The 24,265-nt window shown below is 30.5% G+C and overlaps 3 protein-coding genes across 3 annotated transcripts; 2 read left to right on the forward strand and 1 right to left on the reverse strand.

Annotated features, from left to right (window-relative positions):
- The first annotated feature begins 2,338 nt into the window (after nucleotides 1–2,338).
- On the forward strand, nucleotides 2,339–4,462 carry LOC129910984 (uncharacterized). The gene is made up of 8 exons (XM_055988608.1): nucleotides 2,339–2,471; nucleotides 2,535–2,664; nucleotides 2,730–2,846; nucleotides 2,906–3,044; nucleotides 3,096–3,379; nucleotides 3,436–3,696; nucleotides 3,757–3,839; nucleotides 4,367–4,462. Exons 1-8 carry the CDS (start codon nucleotides 2,382–2,384, stop codon nucleotides 4,460–4,462), a joined length of 1,200 nt encoding a protein of 399 aa, XP_055844583.1. The 5' UTR covers nucleotides 2,339–2,381.
- A 2,033-nt stretch (nucleotides 4,463–6,495) lies between these two features.
- LOC129906095 (cilia- and flagella-associated protein 57) lies at nucleotides 6,496–7,907 on the forward strand. The gene is made up of 2 exons (XM_055981732.1): nucleotides 6,496–7,189; nucleotides 7,248–7,907. Exons 1-2 carry the CDS (start codon nucleotides 6,627–6,629, stop codon nucleotides 7,840–7,842), a joined length of 1,158 nt encoding a protein of 385 aa, XP_055837707.1. The 5' UTR covers nucleotides 6,496–6,626; the 3' UTR covers nucleotides 7,843–7,907.
- Nucleotides 7,908–11,532: 3,625 nt separating this feature from the next.
- Nucleotides 11,533–24,001, reverse strand: LOC129906084 (steroidogenic acute regulatory protein-like). The gene is made up of 12 exons (XM_055981717.1): nucleotides 23,857–24,001; nucleotides 17,322–17,477; nucleotides 17,108–17,256; nucleotides 16,888–17,046; nucleotides 16,773–16,826; nucleotides 16,572–16,704; nucleotides 16,383–16,513; nucleotides 12,705–12,857; nucleotides 12,523–12,627; nucleotides 11,916–12,466; nucleotides 11,727–11,850; nucleotides 11,533–11,675 (listed from the first exon to the last, which is right to left on the reverse strand). Exons 2-12 carry the CDS (start codon nucleotides 17,425–17,427, stop codon nucleotides 11,553–11,555), a joined length of 1,788 nt encoding a protein of 595 aa, XP_055837692.1. The 5' UTR covers nucleotides 17,428–17,477; nucleotides 23,857–24,001; the 3' UTR covers nucleotides 11,533–11,552.
- Between the last annotated feature and the right edge of the window lie 264 nt (nucleotides 24,002–24,265).

The following is a 24,265-nucleotide window of genomic DNA, read 5'->3' on the forward strand; positions in this document are numbered from 1 at the left end:
ATTTTTTGTTTCATGAAGATAGCAGGCTGCCGAATTCAGCAAAGACAAGAACCGTCAATCGATTCGACATACTAAAGTCTACAGCCTAGAACAGTCGAGACAGCACATAAATTATTTTCGATCATAGAACAGATTATTTATACAACTTGGTCAAAGATAAGAAAACCCAATGTTCGATGTACGGAAACCGCACAAGAAGTTGAAAACTAAACCATTGAGTTATCTGTTATTATTTAAAAAAAAAAAAAAATGTAACTACTTTTTGGAACAAGTAAATAGTTTTATTAAATCGGACTATTTTGGGAGAAAGTACTCGTATAGTACTCGTAAGTACATTTATATAAGTATATTTTTGGACCAAAGCTTAAAAAATTTTTTTTTTTGTTTACTTCTTAGATTTAAACTTTTTAGTCAAAGTAACTTCAATTTGTTGGTCTCATTCATTTATATCACAAAAAAAACAGTACTGTTAAAAAAAGGGCCAAGTTCTCCTATCTTGAAACTATGCAAGCACAAAAGTCCTGAAATGTAAAAGTGTACCAAGTTCTAATGCTTGACAATTTTTCTTTTAATTCCCGATTTTTAAAGCTATTTGAAAAATTACCAAGTAAGCAATCAAAATTTAAACAAAAAACAAATGAAGCGAGTTTGAAATTTCTGGCATCTTTGGTATAGAAGTTAGAGGGGGGGTCGAAAATGGCCTGAGTTGTTTCCTGCAAATAAGGGGCTAGTTCCAAAGTTGCTAGACAACTTGGCTGTGGCTGGGCACTACCGTGTCCCTTGAATCTTTATCATGAAGTTTTGGGTTGAACTAAAAAAAGGAAAAAGTAAAGTAAGTAAAAATAAAAAGATAAATAAAATATTAGAATGGGTGCTTGCAATTACATATTAAAATAATCGTCAAAAATTTTTTTTATATTAAATGTGTGAGTAAATTTAAAACAAAAATCATTCTTTTAAATAAAATATATAGTCGTTATAATTTAAAGTGGAATAAGTTACATTTTGCACGCTTTTCAAAACATGTAAATATTTTTAAAAAAAACACAACAATTTAACGGATTTTTTGTATGAATATAAAGTGGAGTAACTCCTCACACATCAAATGGATGCAATATTTTACTTAGAAAAGAGATACGGTTCAAGTGCGGTTAGTTGGAAAGTCAATTTAGCCTTTTTTTTACATGGACTCATACCACTTTCAAATAAGACTCAAATGTATGTATAATAGGGTGTGTCCAAGTGCTCAACTATGAACTTTTCAAATGTAATAGCTTTTAGAAGTTGCATTGCTTATCAAAATTAAATTCTGCGTTTACAATTTTCATTTCATATTAATATCTTAGGCTCGCTCAAAATATAGTAGGAAATCGAAGAAATTTGGATCTTTAACGATTTTTGAAATGTATGTTTTTTTTTAACTGTACCGTTTGGATGCAAAAAAAAAATATATTTAATATTTTTAGGCTTTCTCGTGAAAGATAATTCCAAGAAAAAACGTTTAAGCTTATCTTTGGTGAAATTGAACACACAGTAAAGAATCTGCGAAATAATAATAAGCGAAGGAAAAAAATCACTTTTTCATATAAAACCGTACGGTGACCATCCGTCCCGGTTTACACGGGACTGTCCCGTAATTCTATAGCTTGTCCCGGGTTTTTATTGAAGAAACCCGGGACGTATACATAAGTGTCCCGTATTTTGTAATTTGTCCCGTGATTTTCCCGTATTTGCACATTCTCTGATAGTTTTAATCAAAATTTTAAATACTTTGTACGGAAAACAAGAAATAAAAGTGTTTCTAATTTTACATATAAAAACATAAGTTTTTAAAATTTTTCGTCAGTTATTCAGTTCCAGCCAGGTTGAAGAGCTACACCAGACAAATTTTTTTTTTTTCTAATAATGAACAACATGTGGAAGAGTAACGAACTCAGCTAAATTTCAAAACTTTTAAGGACATGTTAAATGTTGAATTAAACATTAGACAGTTTCAAAATCATTTAAAATAAAATAAAAAAAAAAAAAACAGCTCTCCCGATTTTGACAAAAGTGGGAGGGTTTCCAGTTTTATTTTAAACTCAGTTTTATTTATTTGTTTCTAAAAATTTTAAAAGCAATTTTGTTCCACCTAGTGGTTCATTTTATTTCTTCAACTATATGCTGGTTACTATTTTTATAGTTGAACACAATACACAGATGTCGATGTCATATTTCTTATCTTACTTCCCAAAATTATCGTTGGTATCTCTTTATCTATAATTATCGAACACAATTTTCAAGAACTTTGATAAGATTCTTTGTAATTGTTCTTCACTCTGACAAACTTAATATCGCCACAACAAATTGCAGTTTATCTAAAATCTTTGTCAAATGAAATCATGCTGATATTATCGTTTATTTTTTTATTTAGTTCATCAGCTTGCATTCTTGCTGCCAATAATTTACTATGTTCAGAAGACTTTTGTTCGGTAACTAAGAATTGGAATATTTGGTTCTTTTTGAATAATTGTATTTTTGTATTTAATTTAAAGTATTACATTGAACAAAATGAATGCATGTCAACAAGTGACGCTTGCCGAATTCAAAACAAAACTTATAGCGGAGAGCTATTTCCGGGACAAGTTCCGTGTGGTTGTTGTGATGTTTGTCTACAAAATCTTCGTAAGATAGCTAGCTAACCGTTTTAGCAATCTTTGAAATAGTTTTTATATTCAATATTCTTGTAGATGAAGGTGATCCTTGTACAATAGGATCTCCAGATGTTACCCCTCCAATGCTTGTTTGTGGACCAGGTTTATACTGTAAACAGGATCCAGTCAAATCGGAATATACTTGCCAAAAAAGTAAGAGTTTTAAAAAAAAACTATTAGTTTTCACACAGTTCTAATGACTCATCTTTCAGTGACTCATACTGAATGTTTTCGTGAGCAAATTGCGTATGATGAGAAAAAATCTGCTGGACTATTAGGATCCTTTATGCAACGACCGAAATGTGATGGTGATGGAAATTATCTATCAGCAAAATGCAACATTGGGCAATCGTAAGTCATCATTGGTTCATTTTCAATTTTTTAAAAACCTCCATTTTGTAGATGTTTTTGTGTCAGCAAAAAAGGCAAGAGGATCTTTGGAGAAGCTCCTTATAGCCTAACCACGGAAGCAACTATGAAATGTGAATGTTCCAGGATGGTTGATCAATTTTTGAGTACCATGAAATTTAAGTATCCTGTTTCGACAGCTAGATGTCAAGAAGATGGAAGCTTTGATCAATTGCAGTGCATGAACGGAAAATGTGTTTGTATTGAACATGATTCTGGATCTCCGTCGAGTTCAGTTACCGTTGTGACTGGTTCGGATTACAAACTTATGCCATGTTGTGAGTTTTCAAGTTACAACTTCCTTTAGTTTGTATTAAAGAAATTTTTTTTTAAGTTGATCGCAAAATGCATTTAGAATATAAATATTCGCATAATTGTGAAGAAATAAGGAATGATTTGGCGAAAGAAATTGAAGCAGCTAAAGGTAAACAATTTTCAGTCTTTGGATATGATTTTCCCAATTGTCAACCAGATGGATGGTTTGATGCGGTGCAAAAGGATGGCAATACTTTATTTTGTGTGGATAAATATAATCAAAAGATTGAAGGGTTCGAAGTAGAAAAAGGAAGCCAGGATGCAATTAATATGAACTGCAGTAAGTTTACAATTTACTTTCAATATTGTTTAGTTTAATTATATGTGGGAATTATTTTAGAATGTGCCAGAACTCGCCACTTGTTGCGTAAAGAGAATCTTAAGGATTTACCGGAATGTTCTACTAATGGAAATTTTAAGAAGGTTTGTAAACATTGGGTAGATAAGTAGGTATTTCATCGCACAATAAAAACCTATCACTGCGTGATTTTGAATCAAAAACTTAATTAAACTGTCTTCCTGTTCTATAGTGGGCTTTTAACAAAACGATATTATAATATTAAGTACCTATCTATGTTAACGTTGTTCTAAAACAGTACTTTGTACCGCTTAATGACAATAAGACTGATGTCTTTTATTGTGCTCTTTGCCTTCTGGGTCTCCTGAGAAACTAGAACAAAAACGTATGTGCTTTTCCTTAATGCTAAATTCAAAGCAGCTTTAAGTGCTTATTTTCTTATTTCAATTCATTAATTTTTTAACTGCAACAAAATTTAAATAGCTTAAAAACATGTATGTAAATTTTGTTTGTCGAAATCCATTGAGTCGCTTGCGTCAGAAGTACAAAAATGGCTTTATGAAAAGTACACAACCTGAAAATAGTTTTAAAAATATTTTGCGGAAATGAAGCTAGGCTCCTTTTAATTTACTTACTTGCTTATTGTTTTCAGGTACAATGCAGAAATGAAATGTGCTACTGCGTCAATGATGATGGATTACAGCTAACCAAAGAAGTACCAAACACGGAGGAGTTAAGTTGTTCATAAAATTTTGAAGTGAAATTTAAAATAATGTTCATGAATTAAAATCTACGTACGAGTATACAAAATTTGAAATTTTTTTTGTCGGAAAAATGTAATGCAAAAAAACAAATTGCATAAGATTTTTGAGCTCATATGCATTTTAGATGTTGTTTTTTGCATTTGAAAAACAAAAGTTTAGGTATGTTCAAGTAAAAAATAAAACAACTTGAACTCTAAGAGTAGTTTCGTGCCACCCAGTCGTGCACATTATCATTCTTTTTATTTTTGGAATAGTTAAATTTTATTTGACACCAATGATTATTAAGAAACATATTTTTTGCGTTTTTACGGGTTTATCGTTTAATGTGTAGATGATTTTTTTTGTTTTAATGGGTATTTCAGTTTTCAGTATGTTTTGTTCCATATACCTACCTACTGTTCTTTATAGGGTCTGAAATGTTAAACTACCACCTAATAAGGTGTTGAATGAAAATAGTCTAGTTGTTTTTTGCCTAAATGTTCAAATTTCTTACTGAGTTTAAATTTGTAAAAGTTTTTTTTTCAGCCAATTTGTAACCGGTTTTCATATAGGAGCCTCGTTTTAGGAAAGCACATGCTTTACATGAAAATCACTGAAAATGTTCAAATATCTTCTTTTCAAAACAAGTAAAAACACTCAAATCGGCTGAAGGTCGAATAAAAAGTTTTTTGCCTCCAAATTCAAATTTGGGGAGCACATAGATTGAAAAAAAAAACACAAAATATATTTAATTGTAGAACAAACTGTACAAAACCGTTTTTTTTTTTACAATGTTATGGCCGAAAATTTTTAGAATTTTTAGAACTTTTTTTGGTATTTTGGTTTATGCTTCTTGCATAAACGTTATTATTTTTCACCCCTTGCCTTCATACACCGATATTTTCAATAGCTACCAAAATAATTGGCTTATTTATAGATTTTCCCCATTATTTATAAACTTTGTATAACTTTATACAACTGTTTAAATTTGGAAAATGTGATCAAAACCTTTGTTTATTGTTGTCTTATAGCTGTCAAACTTATACAAAAGAGTATATTGTCCTAACCGCGAACAATGTGATTATTATTTTTATTAAATAAAGCATATTTCCAACAATTTGAAAAAAGTTATGTAGTGTATAAGTAGACAAAAATCTAATAAATACGACTGTTTTTGTTCACTTAAACACTGCTTAACTTTTTTTCAAATTGTGGGAAATATACTTTATTTATTAAAAAAAATCTCAATATTCAAATTTAAGACAGTTTATATTTAAACCCAAGTTTTACAGCTATAAGACAACTACAAATATGGTTTTTGAACACATTTTCCAAATTAAAGCAGTTGTTTAAAGTTAAACAACGTTTATAAATAATAGCCTTAGTGATTTGTTAATATCACAAAAACTTAAAACGGCTAGAAAACGTAGGAAAATCAAAAACTTATTGAAAAATAAAATATTTACTATAATTTTTACCAAAACAAAATTTCGGTCTATTTTCCGTACAAAACATAAAAAATCTCAAATGAGCTTTCTCCTATTTTTCCATAACCAAAAAATATACTCAATTAGTTTTAAAATATAATTAATTTTATTTTATTTGATCATAAGAACTTCAAAATAAACCCTTAAGTTCTAAGCGTCAACATTGCTAAAAATGTTCTACGAATATGTTTTATTTACTTCACACCCTTAACGAAAAAAAGAGATTCCTCTACTCAATTAATATACTATAGATATAATCATATCAAGTAAACTATAAAAGTATGTACATGTCTATTATTAATAACAACTTCCATAAAAACAAAAACATATTTCCTTTGTGTCTTTGAATTTTTGGCGCAGTTCCTTTTAAAAGTTTTTACACCCTCTAGCTTAATAGTTACTAGGACATTTTTCCCACTCTACCAAACTCAATCGATCCACTATAACTATTACAAACTTCCACCCACCCAAAATAGCACCTGACAACCATATTATGATAAATAACTCCTTTAAATTCCTTTTCCGGTTATCCTAGTAACATATTCAAACATTTTCAATAACTTTTATAACTTCACGACGAAAACATCAAAATCAATTCATTTCTTTTTTTTTTCATTTAAAATTCTTACAAATTACCGTTTAGATTTTGAAATTGATAAAAAATTGAAAGAAAACTATTCCAATGACTGAATTCCTTTCACGCGAACAAGAATTTCTCAAAATCAACGAACATTTAGACAAGATGACTAAAATGGCTTTTGAAAAACCACAACCAACGAAAATTGATTCCAAGTATGCAACTTATACAAAAAAGGGTCCAATTACCGTCATTCGACAGAATGCTAAAACTGATGAAATATCTTTGAATGGATTCAAGGAAAAGCATTCCAATACTAAAGAAAATATTTCGACAAATGGAGCTAGGAAAAAAATTATACCCAAAGAACGTCCACTTCAAGGTATTGTCGAAGAGAAAAAAAATATTTTCGAACGCAATACTATGGCCAGTCCAAGAAATTCTGTTCGAACTCTTCCTTTAACTCGAAGCACTGCTTCGAAAAATCCGTCAAATGTGGTCTTGAGATATAAAAATAGTTCGTTTATTCAAAGTCCATCGCTGGAAATCCTAGTTAGAGATGAAAACGAATCTATTAGGAGTCTAGCAACTTCGTGTACATCTGAATTGAGTACTGCTCTTTCAACAGCTCGTCCCAAAGTCAACCTTAGCTCGGAAGGTCTCGTAAAGTAGGTTCTTTTTGCTGTCTGTAGAAGTCAATATTTCTATTACCTTCATCTTTTGCAGATATTTAAAATCTAGAATCGTTATTTTACAAAGTGAACATGAGAAACTTACTCAAGAAATGTCGGATCAGAAGGAATTAGCCGAAAAGAGTGTCGAACGGCAGAAGAAAGTTGAAAACCAACGTGATCTTGCTTACACCAGGAACAATGCTTTGTCAGAGCAAATGACCAAACTGGAAGGACAATTGGAAGAAGCACAACGTCGTTTAAAAGAGAAAGACTCTGAACACAATTCTACCCGAAAGGAACTCGAGACTACAAAACGTGAACTAAAAGTTCTTACACAAACGAATGCTAATCTAGAAAAACGTTTGTATCGAACCAATGAAGAGCTTGAAAATACCAGAAATGTCTTGAATCAAATGAAAAGTGCAGAAAAAGAGATCAGAGAATCGGTTCGAAATGAAAGTGATGTTCGGGAGAAACAAATTAAAGGATTGAAGAAGCAACGTGCGGACTTATTGAACGCTTACAAGAAGCAATTATTTCTAATCGATAACTTGAAGCGTCAAAATTTGTGTATGGAACAGTCGAGAATGATTGCATTTGGTGAGAAGGAGTTCACTAAGGTCCTAGATTGGCAAACGAAAGTTTAATTTTTCATGGGAAATTTTGTGTTTTTTTGTATCTATGAATTGTATTTATGAATTAAAATAAAATCTAAAAATGGTTTGTCTTAAAACAATCATCTTTTTAAATAAGGCAAGTTTGTCTTGGTTTTCCATAAGCTTTTCAGCTGCTCTTTTTTGCTACCAAATTCAACGGAATGTATATTTATTTTCTTAAGAAGACTTCGATGCATTTGAACCAAGGAAACCCACCCTTTGACACCAATTTCTGTATCAACCCTTTCATATACGATTTCCAATTAGATATCAATTAATTTTCGTTCGAAGAGAAAATTAGCAGTAAATTGAAAAGCAATCTTGAATGTCCCACTTGAGGGACCTTATATTTCTCTTAGTAACTTGACTATAAAAAGGCTTGTAAACTGCAAATTCAGTATCAGTTCTTTCATCGTCTTCAATCAACTAGCATCAGCAGTTCTTTGGTCTTTGTTCTTCTATCAATCTTGAAAACAATAAATTTCAATATTAAAATGGCCGCTATCCGAGTTATGTCATTCCTCCTTGTTGCTTTCTTGATTGCTGCCATTTTGGTTGAATCAACTGAAGCTGCCTACAGGAAGCCACCATTCAATGGAAGCATCTTTGGAAAGCGCAACAGCATTGGTAAGTTTTAAAACAAATATTTTGAAAATTAATATTTAAATAATCTTTCCTTAACAGAATACGACAACGGAAAAGCCATTGCAGCCATGTGTGAAATTGCTGTGGAAGCTTGCCAATCATGGTTTCCCCAGGAAAACAAGTAAAGCAGCTGCCTAGTTAATAAGATACTTATAATAAGGTCCACTATTTATTGTATGCAATTTAATAATAATTAAAATTTATATGTGAGCTTTGAAAACTGTTATATAAGCGTTTGATAAAATAAAAGTAATAATAAATATTACAAAAAACTTATATGATTTTGTTGTAAATTGAACTAAATCTTCTGATCATAAACTCCTTCCTATTAGTTTGGAACTGATTTCAATCCACACACGCTTTGCATCGAAAAATACGAGTTGCTTTTTGATAATTTTAGCTTTCCAATACAATTTTACTTCTTTTACTAAACTTCCCTCTAGATTTTGTACACCATCTACATTCTACATAGTTCAAATTTAAGGATGCCAATACAATAGCTCTAGATTTTGTATATAAAAGGCTGTTCAAAAACTACAAGCTTCAAAACCAGTCTTTAAAATCTTGAGTAACAAAGAAAAATTTCATTTAGGAAGCCAGTGTTAGAGACGAAAAAACGATTGCTAAGATGCCCAAACTACTTTGAAATGCAAATTCTTTCAAATGGTGGTTCATATAAGTTTTTTCTATAAGTTTATCTGCAGAAAGCATATTATCAGTATTAAACTTAAATTGATAATATTTTACTAATATTTCAGGTTTTTTGAGAAAGCTTTCAAAATTGAAATTTTATAGTTTTTGCCAAATTTTTAATTTATTTTAGATGGCTTTAAGCAGCATGCGGGTTTATAGAAAACCACACAATCTTCCATTTTTACTACCATTTTTACGAACAACAGATATTTGCCATGTATTATTAGCTTTGAACAACTTTTAGGCAGACATGGGATTTATGGGGACTTTGCGATATCTGTTTTTAATTACGATTCAAAAGTCTATACGAATTTTCTTCTGGTTTGAATTTTTCCAGGATTGCACTTTAATAGTTACTTTTACTGGACTAACTGTTTGGGATGTTGATTCGCAAAATCAAAAAATTATTTGGATATGTTGCTTTTTATATTAGATATCCATTGATATTCCCATACAAATATCATACCTTATAAGATTGACTCAATTAAATATTTTTGATTCCTAATATATGCAACTAACTTATGAATGTAGATAATTTATTTTGTTCTTGGAAAGGATAAAATTGATAAAAACAAATCACAATGCCACCATATAGTTCGTAGTGAATGCTCATCTCATCTTATTATTATTTTAATAATCCAAAAAGTAGACTTTTCATATTACATTATATCATAACTCTATTTTTACTACAACGAAGTAGCTCTTAATTTTTTTATTTTAATCGAACCACAAAAGCATGAGCGCGACTTTCTTTCAATAAAAGTAAAATTATTCCACATACACCAAAGTGACCGCTTCAGTTAAAACTCAAATGAAGCCTTTAAAATGTGGTAATCAAAACTCCTTCATATTCACTATTGAAAAATACATAGGTATGTGAATTTGTCCGTATCATTCACAGATATGAACGTACAAATTTATTAAATTGAAAGATTTTAGTATTTTTATCACTTAACACAAAATCATTAAAATTGAATATATTTTTTTATAGGTGCTATAAGTTTTAAATGTTAACTTAAAAAACTTTAAGAACTGATTTAACATTTCTATGTTTGAAACCCATTGAGATTTGTTGACAAATTACTGACAATATTTGCTAATGTTTTGGAGTCAAAAATATGAGAGAAAAATGTACTTACTTAAGAAGAATCTTCAGAGCAGTGTTCCATTGGGTTTTTTTTTCGAATGTTTTTTTTTTTATGATGAAGAATGATTAAGAACCGGGTGGTTCTTAGTTTTTTGTTTGCTATCCTTTAGTGTAATATTTCTTACTTCACAGGTTAGAATATTTCAAAAAGAAATGGGACAAAAGTAAAATTGCTCTGGTTTACATCCACTCTGTCTATGAAAAGTAAATGAGTAACGATATCAATTTTTTAGAACTTTTCCATTTACATGTCTGAAACTGCAATTCTAGGCTTCTTCATATCCCAATTGTAATGTTTTGTAGACGATTGCTTCTTTTTTGTGAAAGTAGATACTAAGATTCCATTCCTTCTTCAACATGTTTGAAGAGCTCTTCCTATAATTTTTTTTTTTTTTTAAGTGAGTCCTTATTTTCCTCCTTGAGAGAAGATTCACAGTTATTTCCTCCTAAATCATTTCTTCATCTTAGCGATATTACTTTATTTCTGCTGTAGAGCCGAAAGTTTTTCTGTTATTTTAGTGATCCATTGTTCATTCATTTGAAGTCAGAACATTTTATTCTTGATTATTTCTCTGATTTCAGACGATCACTATAACAGAATTTTTCATAGGAGCAGTGATAAAAATTAGTCTTTTCTCCTCCAATGTTGATTCTTCTTCTTTTTTTTTTCTTCGGCGCTATTATGATCTCGATGTCAAAGTGATTATAACACTCCCACATATTTGCTTAAAACTAGTGATCCGCCTGTGGGGTTAGCAATTTTGATTGATATCTGATATACTTAATTCTGTCAAAAATTAAATACCTTCTGCTTCTGCGAGTGTAAAAACATTGTTTTATTTATGTATAAAAAAATGGATTTTTTGTTTTGATTTAATAATTAACTTCTGATTAAATATTTTTTTAAAAAATAAAAAAAAAAAATACTTTCTCTTAATAATTGTGATGCCAGTTCATGTCATTAATTTTTATATAATTTGAGTTACTCTAATTTTTTGTTTCCCCAATTTTATTGGTTATTATTTTTTTTTTTATTGCGAGCACACACACATTTTTCATTTCACATACAAAATGGATAAATATTTTATACAAAAAAAAATTAATATTTCTTAACTTTAAATTGAATGTATAATATGCACATGAACACGAATACACTGCCCTTTAGCAGTTTAAAATAATTCCTTTAAAATGTTTACTTTTTTTGTATTTAAATATTTTAATCGTCTTCTACAGTAGCTGAGTATCGATGATGAGAGGCACTTCTCTTTCGTTTTTCACGAAGTTCACAAACATATTTGCGTAAATATAGCATATAGTCTGTCATGAATGTTGTGTATGTCTAAAAAAAACAAGGTTTTAAAGGTTACGAAAAGTATTTTTAAGAACTTACATTGTCCAAGACATATCGCGGCATATAGCCTTTAAGATCTAAACAAAGGAGCCACTCAAATATGCATACATCGGACTTGCCCTCTACCTCACGCATTGCCCAACAAGATATAAGATTTTCACCTCTACAACAAATAAATTGTATTTTATTTCAGTTAATCCATATTGGAACCGTGAAGAATAATCTCACCTAGTGTATTTAGGAATTGGTGGCATACCAGGATAAACAATGCTTATGGCAGCACTAACATAGATCCTATCTTTCTCCTTCGGAGGTTCAGTCGATTTCTTCACTTCAGACACAGGAGTTTCTTCAGCATCGTGGAAATCCTCATCCAAAGGAGGAGGATCAGGAAAGTCTAAATGTCCCTGAAAGCCTTTAGCTCCTAAACTCTGACTAAGTGTTCGATACATTCCTGCATTTGGTGGAGACATATTCTCCCCTAGTTTCATAGAACTTCTAGAAGTTCGGACATTTGAATTTGCCGAACCACCTGGCACATAGTCATTGTCTCCTGAGATTGTTGAAACACTTCCTTCACAAGATCGATTTAGAATGTTCTCATCATCGTCGTCGTCATCTTCTTTGTTTTTGTATTCTTCACTGTCACTGTCTTCGATGACTCTGCCATCACAACACAGCCGCCAGCAGCGTAAGTTGACAAAGTCTCGACTTTTAACAATTCCACCACCTCCACTGGTGGTAGCATTGTAACTGATGTCTGTATAGGTGTTAATTTTCTGCATAAACAAATATTAAATTAGAATAAATTTTTTTTAAGATAAGTTAGACATACACGAAGAATTTTTGATTCTAACAGTGTTGGATTCCATTTGGGAACATCTTCGATTTTATAGAAAAGTTCCTCAAGTAATGCCTTGGCTGGAAACTTAATACGACCCTAAAATAACAAAGAACAATAAAATCATTAATTAATAAATCACTTTATCTGGAAAGAAAAAAAAAAAAAAAACTCACAGTTAATCTGTATATTTTGCCTAGTTTCTCCCGATTGATACTTTGAATGGTATCATTTTTTTGTGTTACTTTTTCGACCTTCCAATCACTTGCTTTTAGAAGTTGATAGCACTTGCGAACGCATTCCAAACCTTGTTGTCTGTAGTCTTCATCCTGAAAATAGCAAAAAACCATTGAATGATTATTTTATTTTTGTTTAAAGTGGGTTCTATGTACTGGAGACATGATGACTTATCAGATGATACTGTTAGATTTCTGGAGAGAGAACTTCTTTAAATTCGTTTTCATTCAAAACCAAACAAATCACGAAACGAAAAGGTATTCATTTGCATTTCTAATATCAACTGAATTGCATAAATGAATTTGTTTAAGTAAATAAAATCTATACGAACTGGGGGGACAAATTCAAATCGAATCTTGAAATCTTTTGTTTCTTTTTTTCTGCACAGCGATTGTGGGTAATCAATTAAAAAAAAAAAAAACAGATACGCCTTATCAAGCCAAAAAGTATTAATTATTTTTGGTCGGTACAAGATAATAACGACCACGAATAAGTTGTATGTAATTGCTCTTAAAGGAAAGTAGTTAAAAATAAATAACTTTCCAGAAATGTTGAACTGCAATAAAATTTGTTTTGCAACTTAGGGCAACTGATCTTTGAACATGACGTGCAAAATTACCATTTTGAATATAACGGACAAGGCATTAGTTAAAAAAAATTAAACTGGGCAGCTGTATGCCCGATGGAGGCTTATAATGGTATTATTTTTAATTTAAGTTTCATTCTGCATTTCTAAATCGCTTTTTGACATTTTGCCCCAATTTTTTATTTTGTACTAAGAACGCAACATAAAATTTATCAACCTAAACGATTGCATGAATTTCTAATATGTATAATATCTAAATATTTCAATTATATAATTTTAAAACGATCAAAATGCGGGCGTGCGAAAAAAAACTTTGTGTAACCCAATTTCTTAACATAACATTTTCTAAGTTGTATTTGTGTTGTAGCCGTGCTTCCGTGAGACTTCGCAATCCAGGCAACTATCAACTAAGTATTTTTTTGTATTGTTTGGTATCGGTTTACTTCGGATACTATTTCTTTTTGAAATCAAAACCTCTACCGAAATTGATTTTATCATAATTCAAGATGCCAAAAAACGGCTTCAGTAGTTCCCTTGAGAAAAATCTGGAATTTCGCCCTCAGTTTAATGTCGCTTTAGATTTTTTTCTCATTATATTGTGATCTTGAAAATACAATTCAATGTCTAATGATACATATTTATCTATCAACCAGACACAATCATTTTGTCGATAGCAGTTTTGTTCGATGGTCGCACTGAGGTGTACTTCGGAGCACTGAACTTGTACTCGCAGTGACATATTTTTTTACTCCAGTGCATTGGCACTGCGTTTGATATGTGTTCGGTGCAACAAATAATCAGAGCTGCTAAATTGTAATCAACAGTTTATTTTCTAAATGTGGTTGATGATTTTGAAATAAAATTGTACTACTGTTAAAAGATTCTTATACAGGGTGATTTGTATAAATACGGCACAAATTTAGAGCATATTAGTCTGAAATAAACAATAAAAAATGACCTAAAAGAAAAAAAAAATATTTGAAAGGAGTAAAACACCTATTAGACTAACAGCCCGCAACAGATTTTGGGTATATCTGTAAATCTTCGATTTTTGAAAAGGTATGTGTTTAAGATGTGCAATTCAAGCAGGCCGTAATGGGGGCTCTTAAGATTAGTAATTGTGACACCAACAAAATGGTTGACACACCGATAGAATATTTTAGTCTCATACTAGAAAAACTCATGTATTAATAGATTTTTGGATTTTCCGCCTTCAATAAGCAAAGTGCATCTAATGGTTAAAAATACAAAATAAAAGCGTCCGATTTATTATTATGTTTCCAAAATACAATTAATATTTTACTATCGTTCACACCCGAAATCTTCTACGAGCTTAAATCATCGTGTATCGTGTATGCTTTGCTTTCAAATACTTTGGTTAAAACGGTGTTTTTTTCGCGGAAGGGAAATGTGGAGAGATTTAATTGACATTTCACTTAGGTATTTTTGGTACATAATGTTAAAAAAAAATTATATTAACTTGTTTTTAATATAAATCAGTATTTCAATAATTCTTTTACATTTACTATCAGTAAAACAAATTACACAAAATGATTGTAAACTCGCTTTAGCATTTATTTTAAGAAACGCATCTCAAAAATGAAAAGCTGATATACATAGAAGTATAGCGTCAAAAATATTAACTAATAATTACCTCAAAAAAAAAATAAAAGCTGCTTAATATTAACCTTTTTTTGCCACAACAACCAAAATATACTTTTCTGAAGGTTATATTATTGTATTAAAATTTAAAAAAAATTATTTTGACTGTTATGTTATGCTTTAATGTGTGGTAATTTATTTCAACATAAGTTGTAACGATGTCTATGAGAAATGTTTTTGTTCTTCCAAAAACATTCAATCCAATATCTCTTTGATTTTACAAAGGGAATATATTCACTATTTATAATTTACTATTTATGTAAATTCTTTTAGACAACGGAGAACACTTACTAATTCTTACTAAGTCAATGTTATACAAATTAAAAATGTTTTCAACAAGTCCCAACATCAAATTCAATTGAAATATGCAATTGAAATATAAAGAAAAATAAAAAAAAAAAATATTTCCATCGCAAATATCATCGCAACCAGAAGTCCTAGAAACGTTTGGTTTTCACTAACAAATAGTACTCAGAGAGACCTTTTTTTTGATGTATCACTCGATGGTTTTGGAGAAATTTTTTTTAAAATCGATTTTTTTCAGACAAGGGGTTAACCTTGATTTTTTCTCGAAAATCCTCAAAAAAAAAAAATCTAATATTTTTACAAAAATTGATAGGCCTGTTCATTTTGAGCTCATATCTGCAAACCAAAACATTTTTCGACACGTTGATCCCAAAATATCTGCTTCTGAATTTAAGAAAAAAGATGGCAGTTCATTTGAGATAATACTTATTGGACAAAAAATTCTTCTTGTTGATATTTAAACTTCTCTTCATGAAAAAAAAAAAAAAAATCACTACAAGGTATTTCATTTAAGCACTTCAATTCATATTTTATGTTAGGAAGCTATTGGAACACAGTTCATTTGGTTTGCCGCGTTGCACTTCGCTTTAGGTGCAGATATAATATATACCTACATAGATAGTATACTATCAACTAACAAAATAACACAATGTCTTCGTTAAAATTAAGTAAAAATAAGCATTTCAATTTTAGATTACTAAGAACCGAATGAAGAACTTACGTCGCTTGTCGTTGCCATTATTTAAAAAATAAAATAAATCTATTTCACACAATGAACTTGATACCATAGATGCGATTTCAAATAATGACAAAATCAACTCCTAGCCCCTATTGTCAAATTTTGTAGAATTCTTGTTTGTTTTAACTTTTAAATAGCAATTGCAAATAAACAGGTTCGGTAAATACAAAAAAAATCATTAACTGTTTTAATTTTTTCTGCAAAATTTGGCAATAAATAGTTGTTGCATAATTTATAAAACAGGTAACCAGTTTGTTGACTTAAAGAAAGGGGCAAGTATTCTGTGTGTCACAATCACATTGAATGATGTTAATATTTACATACCTGTTCTTCTTCGTCATCACTGTTTTGCCTAGTATCAAAAGGTGAATAGAACACACTCTCTGGTGGGGGTCGTTCTCCTTCAGAGGCCAAAAATGGAGCCATCAGTGGTGAACGATCGTTTGACGATAAAGCTAATTCAATTTTTTTCCTTTACTGTTTGAATAATATTATTAAAAATATTCCACAAACCTGCAAGATAACTCCTCGCATGTCGCTCTTGAGGTATAACTCTGCCATCAAAGAACCATGCTTCACCCCAAGACAGCACAAAGGATGTTAAAACAAGAACAACTCCGAATACAGGTTCTGGTGAATGTACCCACTGCAAAATATAAATCCAATTAATATGAGAATTCTGTTAAAATATGAATTCAAAAAAGAAAAACTTACATCAAAAAAGAAAACTTTGGAGATGAGAAACGCGCACGAAGCAGTCGTTGATAACTGAAAATAATAATTTATTAGAAGACACAAGTTAAAATTCAATAGAACTTATTCAACTTACAGCAATTATCGACCAATGATTCATGTAAAAAAGTCCATAGAATAAAACCAGGGCAACAAATCGACAAATGGCCGTTCCCACAACATCAAACAATGACGTGTAGATTGTATAGTGCACCACCTGTTTCTGGAGGGCATCCATTATTGTTCCACCATGGAGCTAAAAAAAGAGACTTCAATCTAATACATCCATGTTACGCGATCAATATGATTTTGCTTACCATAATACATATTATCCAGAGGAAAGACACAAAAAACAAATCGAATGTGACAAACAAGCAAAAGAATCTCCGAACAACCGACATTCGTCCATCTTGCATATAACCACCAAGGAAATCTTCCGAGAGGAGGTTAACAGCATGGGCTCGATCTTAAAATAATAAATAAATAAAATTAATCAATAAGAAAGCATATTTTGGAAGATAGTTCAATTACTGTAGTCGAACTGCGGTTGATAGGGTCCACGATGATTCATTGGGCGGGCGTTGCTGTAGATTGCTTCGGCTGCTATACGAATGCCATCTGCATGTTCACGGGGCATAATATAGATGGTTTCCAATTATTTTTTGATCATCTAACATCGATGCATGTCTGTAAAAGAAGTTAGGAAATTGGAGAAACAAATACTTTTTTATAATAATAATAAAAAATGTTAAATATGGTTTAAATATGAGGGATATAACCGTGATCTATGAAATCCTTGGTTGGATAAAGAAATGATGTACCGAATTAAGTATAAAAATCCTTGCTGTTTTTTGCAAACATTACTATTACCCTATACAAGAAAAATATGAAACTCAGCATGGGCGACTTATGCAAGGAATGTTTCAAGGACATAAACAAGGGCTTTCTTACTTCCGTTAAGTAATTTAAGAAAAAATTCTAGAATTGCATTATTCATTGAAATGTTTAGTATATTTTCAAAATAAGGCAGTTTTATGTGTGCAAAGTTAAGAATATAAGCTTCCTGCGGCTTTGGTGTGTGGTGCATTTGGTTGATGCTTTTTGGGGGATTTGATATGTATAAAAATAAACGGTAGGCGTTTGTCATAAAACGACACAAAAACGACGGAGCCAAAATTATCGTTATTATAGGGAAGAAGGGCGGAGAGTGGCGCTCCTAGAGGAGGTCGTTTTCTTGTCGTTTTATGAAAAAAAGTCAACGACTCAAAAACGACTCGAAAAAAATACAACAAATATGGAAGAAATATTTTGAAAACGGGCCAATGAATTTTATTGAAACTTTGTTTTTAGTGTCGAATAATATACAGGGTGTCCCACAGTCACCGCCCCAAATGAAAACCATGGATTCCTGAATTCATTTTAAGTCGAAAAACTTAAGAGGTAATTTTCTCGTTTTCGTCCCGTTTTCAAATTACCACGGTTTTTATGATTTTTTCTCTTTTGTCCTTTAACTGGCCTTATCTTTGCCAAACTACCTTTGATTTGAAAGATTTTTTTTGCAACCAATCAAGAATTTATTGCAGTTTAAGTTTGTCTCAAAACTTTTTTTTCTGCGGACAACCGTTTCTCCACAATTTTGCATCAAACACAACTTTTTTCGTTTTTTAAGTTGTTTTTTACACTTTCATATCATTTAAGTCAAAAAACACGTTAATGAGTATAAATTTTTTGTGCATTTTATTAAAGCCCAGTTTATTTTCATAAAAAAAAAAATAAGTTTTATTTCATAAAAAAGGCTACTGAAAGTAATTAAAAAAAATAAACAAACTGAGTGAATGAAAAAAAAAAATAATTTTTAAATACAAAATTAATTTAAATGAATTAAAAACTTTTTCTGAGCAATTGTGGTTAAGAAAAGAACAAATAGATAAAGCTCAGAAAAATTTTTTAATAACTGCAATAAATTCTTGATTAGTTGCAAACAAAATCTTTCAAATCAAAGGTAGTTTGGCAAAGATAAGGCCAGTTAAAGGACAAAAGAGAAAAAATCATAAAAACCGTTGTAACTCGAAAACGGGACGAAAACGAGAAAATTACCTCTTAAGTTTTTCGACTTAAAATGACCTCAGGAATCCATGGTTTTCATTTGGGGCGGTGACTGTGGGACACCCTGTATATTTTTTAGAGCCCCTGCACACTACAAACCCTCTATCGGCCTACAGTTTAATCGGTCTCTTAATCAGTATGGAAATGTATGAAAGTGCGCACACTACAATGATTAATGTCGTTTTCGATTGGACGTCCAGAAGCGTCCGGAAGCATTCAGAAGCCTTCTGATACCGTTTTATTGGCATGGAAATGACAGCCAGAACGCTTCTCAGAAGAGAAATTCTCTTCTCGATTTCAAATCAGAATCGAATCAAGAAGCACTAATACATTTATACTTACATGTCAAAGAAAAACTCAATCATTGTTTTTTTCTGTTTTCCATTCAATTTTTTTTTTTGTTTTCTGCAATTAATTTGATAATTTATTTTCAAACAAATAAATTATGCCTTTAAAATATTTTCCAAAAGGAATTTCCCATTAATTCGTTAAAAATTAGGTAAAATTTTCTTTAAATATTAATTTTTTTTCAAGTCGTATGCCATGTTTGACATTTTAATTTTCAAAGAAAAACAAACACAAACACAAAAAAAACAGAATTGAGTGGAAGCGATTCAAACTGTTTTATTGGATTTCAGAATGAGTGAATCCTTGAGTGATTCCAATCGAAAACGACATAAGTATCGGCCGATGAAAAAGTTTGTTCGATCGAAAAAAAAAGTTTGTTTTGCTACACAATTGCCTTCAAACTAAAATACTTCCTATCGAGTCGACTATTTAATCGGCTGCCCACACTAGGAGCCCAACCCGATGCCATTACATCAGTGAAGGCAGCATATTTTTTGCCAGGTTAGCAGTGTGTTCACTGTGTCTGGTGATATAGCTATTCAAGAGATTGAGGGAGCCGCGATCAGGAACATGCAGTTTTTTGTGATACCAACATGTCAAAATCGAAGTTCCTAATAATATCAAATAGAGCTTCGAATATTTGCATTTGAATTTTTAAACTTCAAGCCTATCTTTGCCTCTCGGAACGTTTGTGATCTTGATCATGCGCGATTCACAAAATTGCAAAACGAGAGATCATTGCGAGAACCTCGTTGACAATTTTTAAAATTTTCAAACAATGAAATTGTATAAAACAATACACAATATTGTGATTCTCGTTGCGTGAATTATTAAAAATTTTGTTAAAAGACACACGAGACGACGATTTTTTTTTTATTTAAAAAGTTGTGTCAACTTTGCTAAGGTCAACTATGACAAGGTTTGAAATATGTATATATTTTTTTGCTTACATTACTAAAAACTAATTCAATTTATCCAAAAATAGCAGCATTGTAAATTACCTAACGGTTTTATAGTTTTTTTTTTTTTTTTTAATGCCAAACGTTAGGAAAAACACAACGCTTTCGTCTTGTCTCGCTATATTGTGAATCAGGCATCATTGTAGAATGTAGAGTAAGGTGGATCAAAAAAATCGAAACAAAAATTCGCAATGGTCATAAGAAAACTATTGAAATCAATGTGCATTAGGGTTTGGATACGAATGTCTTCTAAAACGTTTAAACAATCACTTTGATGCTACGGACTTTTTTGTAGAATGTTTAAGCCCCTCCAAGAATACATCTCGATTATTTGATAATAATGACTTTTCAGTGAATTAGAAAATTTTCTTATGTTTTTATAATTTTTTTTTAGCTTTGACGTCGAAGATCTTTCAAATGGTTAAATAATAAAAGTTTACACGACCTTTTTTGTGGAGCAATCTGTTTCCTACAAGAATATTTCTTCCCTGTCTGATTTATTATAATTTTTCAATTTGTTACGAAATTAATAGGCTATTGATTATGTCATTTAGAAAGGAACTAAGACGTTCACGGGTTTTTATTGCAGGAATCGTTCAATGGGTTATAAAAGAACATAAAACCGCGGAGTGCTATTAAATGAGAGGGTGGAAACTGAAGATAGGGGTGTAAAAGCCCCCTTTTTGGTTTTTTCAGTATATCTCGTAAACCGATCAAAATTTTAGTATATTGCTCTCAAAACTTTTTGTAGAGAATTGAATTTCCTATAAGAATAATGTTTTCTAAAAATTGAAAAAAAAATTTCCATACCAAAATAGACGAAACAATCATAAAAAAAATATCAAAAAAATCGATTTTTTGAGTTTTTTTGCTTTTTTAGTTGTACATTTTTTTTGGGTTGAGATAGACATAAACATTGCTCCAAAGAAAAAAAGAAGATTAAATTTCCTTCAAAACCCTGTACTTACTAAATTTTTTCATTGAAAATTAACCGAAGTATGGCCATTTTAATCTATCTTTTTTTCGCATTTTTAGTTTTACTCAAGTAAAACAGAAACATTTGAGGGGAAAGTACGATAACTTAAGCACCAAGAACTGATAATGAGATTTTGTAGAGGGGTTAAATACAATCATTGTTTACTATGGGAGGGGGGATCTATGTCCCCCCGTTTTGGCGGGAGGGGCAATTTTCTAAAAAAAATACTTAAAATAAAAAAAAATTATTAAAAAACAACGGCAACACTCACAGTTTTGATTGATACTTTTTCCAAAAGCTGGAATTATAAACTTAATATTAATTTTAAAATGAAGTTATTTTAATCAATTGTTTTTGAAATAAACGAGTGATTCCAATAATGAAAATATTTTGTCTATTTTTCAATTTTCTCAAAAAGTAGAAGGCATAGGAATATTATGATTTTCATGATTTGATAAGAAATCAATTAAGGCAGTTTACTTTGTCGATCAATTTCGTATTGAAGTCCACAGTCTTTGTGAAAATTGTACTCAATGTGCTTTTTAAACTTTTTTTTCGCAAGTTTTGACTTTGAAAACGGGTATTTCAAAAACAATTGATTAAAATAACTTCATTTTAAAATTAATATTAAGTTTATAATTCTAGCTTTTGGAATTATCCCCTCAAATGTTTCTGTTTTACTTGAGTAAAACTAAAAATGCGAAAAAAAGATAGATTAAAATGGCCATACTTCGGTTAATTTTCAATGAAAAAATTTAGTAAGTACAGGGTTTTGAAGGAAATTTAATCTTCTTTTTTTCTTTGGAGCAATGTTTATGTCTATCTCAACCCAAAAAAAATGTACAACTAGCAAAAAAACTCAAAAAATCGATTTTTTTGATATTTTTTTTATGATTGTTTCGTCTATTTTGGTATGGAAATTTTTTTTTCAATTTTTAGAAAACATTATTCTTATAGGAAATTCAATTCTCTACAAAAAGTTTTGAGAGCAATATACTAAAATTTTGCTCGGTTTACGAGATATATTGAAAAAAACAAAAAGGGGGCTTTTACACCCCTATCTTTAGTTTCCACCCTCTCATTTAATAGCACTCCGCGGTTTTATGTTCTTTTATAACCCATTGAACGATTCCTGCAATAAAAACCCGTGAACGTCTTAGTTCCTTATTGCCCTGTTTTTTTCGACATAATCAATAGCCTATAAGAACAAAATACGAATCTTCAAAGAATTTATCAATTTTTGGGCCTCAAATATCAAAAGTATACAAAGCCTTTTTTGTTCAGCGTTCAATTTCCTACAAGAATATGTAAAGAAATTTGCTAAAAAGTCGATTTATAAGAAAATGATTTTTTTGTAGAAGATTGATGTAAATGATGGAAAATTGGGAAGCTCTTTATATTAATGGGAAGGTCCTCTTCCCATTAATATAAAGAGCTAATATTTGGTGAGTTTATTCTAGAGGTTTCTAGCAATCGATTTTTTGAAGTGTAAATTAAAAAAAAAAAGAATTTCGGTTTTTTTTTAACACTTGAGAGAGATATCTTTTTCAACCGATTCACTAAAGTTTGAAAATGAAAAGACAGTTCACCAACCGCCAGAACACCAAACTTACTTGCCCAACGTTCCATGAACCTAACTAACAGTAAGGGACTAGGAGGAGGAACCAGTGGATAAAGATTACTTAGGAGCTTTCTTTATAGAAGTGATTATGTACCGATAGAAATTTTTTATAAGAGAAAGCGTGTTGAGATTTAAAGTCACAGAATGGATCTTCAAGAACAACAGTGAGACAATTAACTGCAAGTAAAAAACTAGCGAGTAAAAAACAATCAAAGATGACAAAAAGACGAAAAGCAACCTAACTAAAGTTTGACCTAGGGATTTACCATTATGTTTCTTGAGGTTGAAAAAAGACTACGAACTGCAAATACTACTGCAATAATAAAATTTAGTCAATGCGAGATGGTCCAAATAAGAACACCAAGAAAAGAAACTAAACAACAAAACTTAAAAGCTATAACACCCACCGGGAGATACTTGCCAAATATATACCTTTTGATTAAAACTTGATAAGAAAAGGTCCTAAACAAGTCAACTTTTAATATAAAAGAAAAATCAAAACCTTTCACTTGATAATACACTTTATCAATAACAAATTGTCGAAATTGTTTTGAACTTTATATATGTACATTTAATGCGGTACACTCTATTTGTAAGCCAATTAAACAAATTTTTAATGAGAATGACTAATTTGTTGGTATTCAATTGATAACAACCAAGATCCCAGCTGGGCGAAAACATTGTTATTTTGTTATATCCCAGCAAAAGATCAAATGCCATAAATAATAAAAGATAAAAAAAATTTACAAATTGTTATGATGACTAATATATTGGTTATTGAGTGCGAAATTTGTTAATTATTCGGTTATAAACCTTCAATGCAAAAAATGTTTTGTCTTTTGTAATGGTTTAGATTTTCGACATATTTTTTGAGTTAATAAGGACAATTGAAATCTATTAAAGTAGCTATATCAACAAAATAAGAAACAAAAGCTTATCATTTTTTAAAATAAAATATTAAAGATTTTTCCGTATCTTGCAATGCATTTTCTTTGTTACTTTTATCGATGGAAACTAAAGTAGCTATATAAATAATATACTTTATTGTTTACTGACCTATTTTTGTTTCACAAAACAATTCAATGCGAACTGCATATAAGTTTTTAACTTTATAGCACCAAGAGTTTTAGTAAATTTTACTTTTTATAATGCAAGAATTTTATAATAAAATAGTTTTTTTTTTATTTGCAAAAAAACAAGAAATACGCTTATGTACTTGTACGGCAAATGCAAGTAAATGCAAAAATATGCAAAATACAAGAAAACAAACTGTCAGACAAATGTCAGAAATGGCAAATGTCAAAATTAGATGTGTTCATCTTTCAACCACAACAGTCAGTGCTGTCGTCTTAGAATGCTTATAACACTTTTAGTAGGTTTTTAGTAGAGTCTAGTACGCAGCTGAAGCGAAACGAAATTTTCAATACAAAAATAGCACATAGTCGAGTAAAATTAAGCATAAAAT

This window comes from Episyrphus balteatus, chromosome 1 (assembly GCF_945859705.1).
Source record: "Episyrphus balteatus chromosome 1, idEpiBalt1.1, whole genome shotgun sequence".
Lineage (NCBI taxonomy): Eukaryota > Metazoa > Arthropoda > Insecta > Diptera > Syrphidae > Episyrphus > Episyrphus balteatus.

Bases quoted from the DNA above. Each gene is read 5' to 3' on its own strand.
- LOC129910984 (XM_055988608.1), top strand. From the start codon at position 2,382: ATGCTGATATTATCGTTTATTTTTTTATTTAGTTCATCAGCTTGCATT. The intron at 3,697-3,756 runs GTAAGTTTACAA...GAATTATTTTAG, and splicing joins TGCAATTAATATGAACTGCA to AATGTGCCAGAACTCGCCAC. The intron at 3,840-4,366 runs GTTTGTAAACAT...TATTGTTTTCAG, and splicing joins CTAATGGAAATTTTAAGAAG to GTACAATGCAGAAATGAAAT.
- LOC129906095 (XM_055981732.1), top strand. From the start codon at position 6,627: ATGACTGAATTCCTTTCACGCGAACAAGAATTTCTCAAAATCAACGAA. The intron at 7,190-7,247 runs GTAGGTTCTTTT...CATCTTTTGCAG, and splicing joins AGCTCGGAAGGTCTCGTAAA to ATATTTAAAATCTAGAATCG.
- LOC129906084 (XM_055981717.1), bottom strand. From the start codon at position 17,427: ATGCCCCGTGAACATGCAGATGGCATTCGTATAGCAGCCGAAGCAATC. The intron at 12,467-12,522 runs GTATGTCTAACT...TTGTTTATGCAG, and splicing joins TAGAATCAAAAATTCTTCGT to AAAATTAACACCTATACAGA. The intron at 11,851-11,915 runs GTGAGATTATTC...TATTTGTTGTAG, and splicing joins CCAATTCCTAAATACACTAG to AGGTGAAAATCTTATATCTT.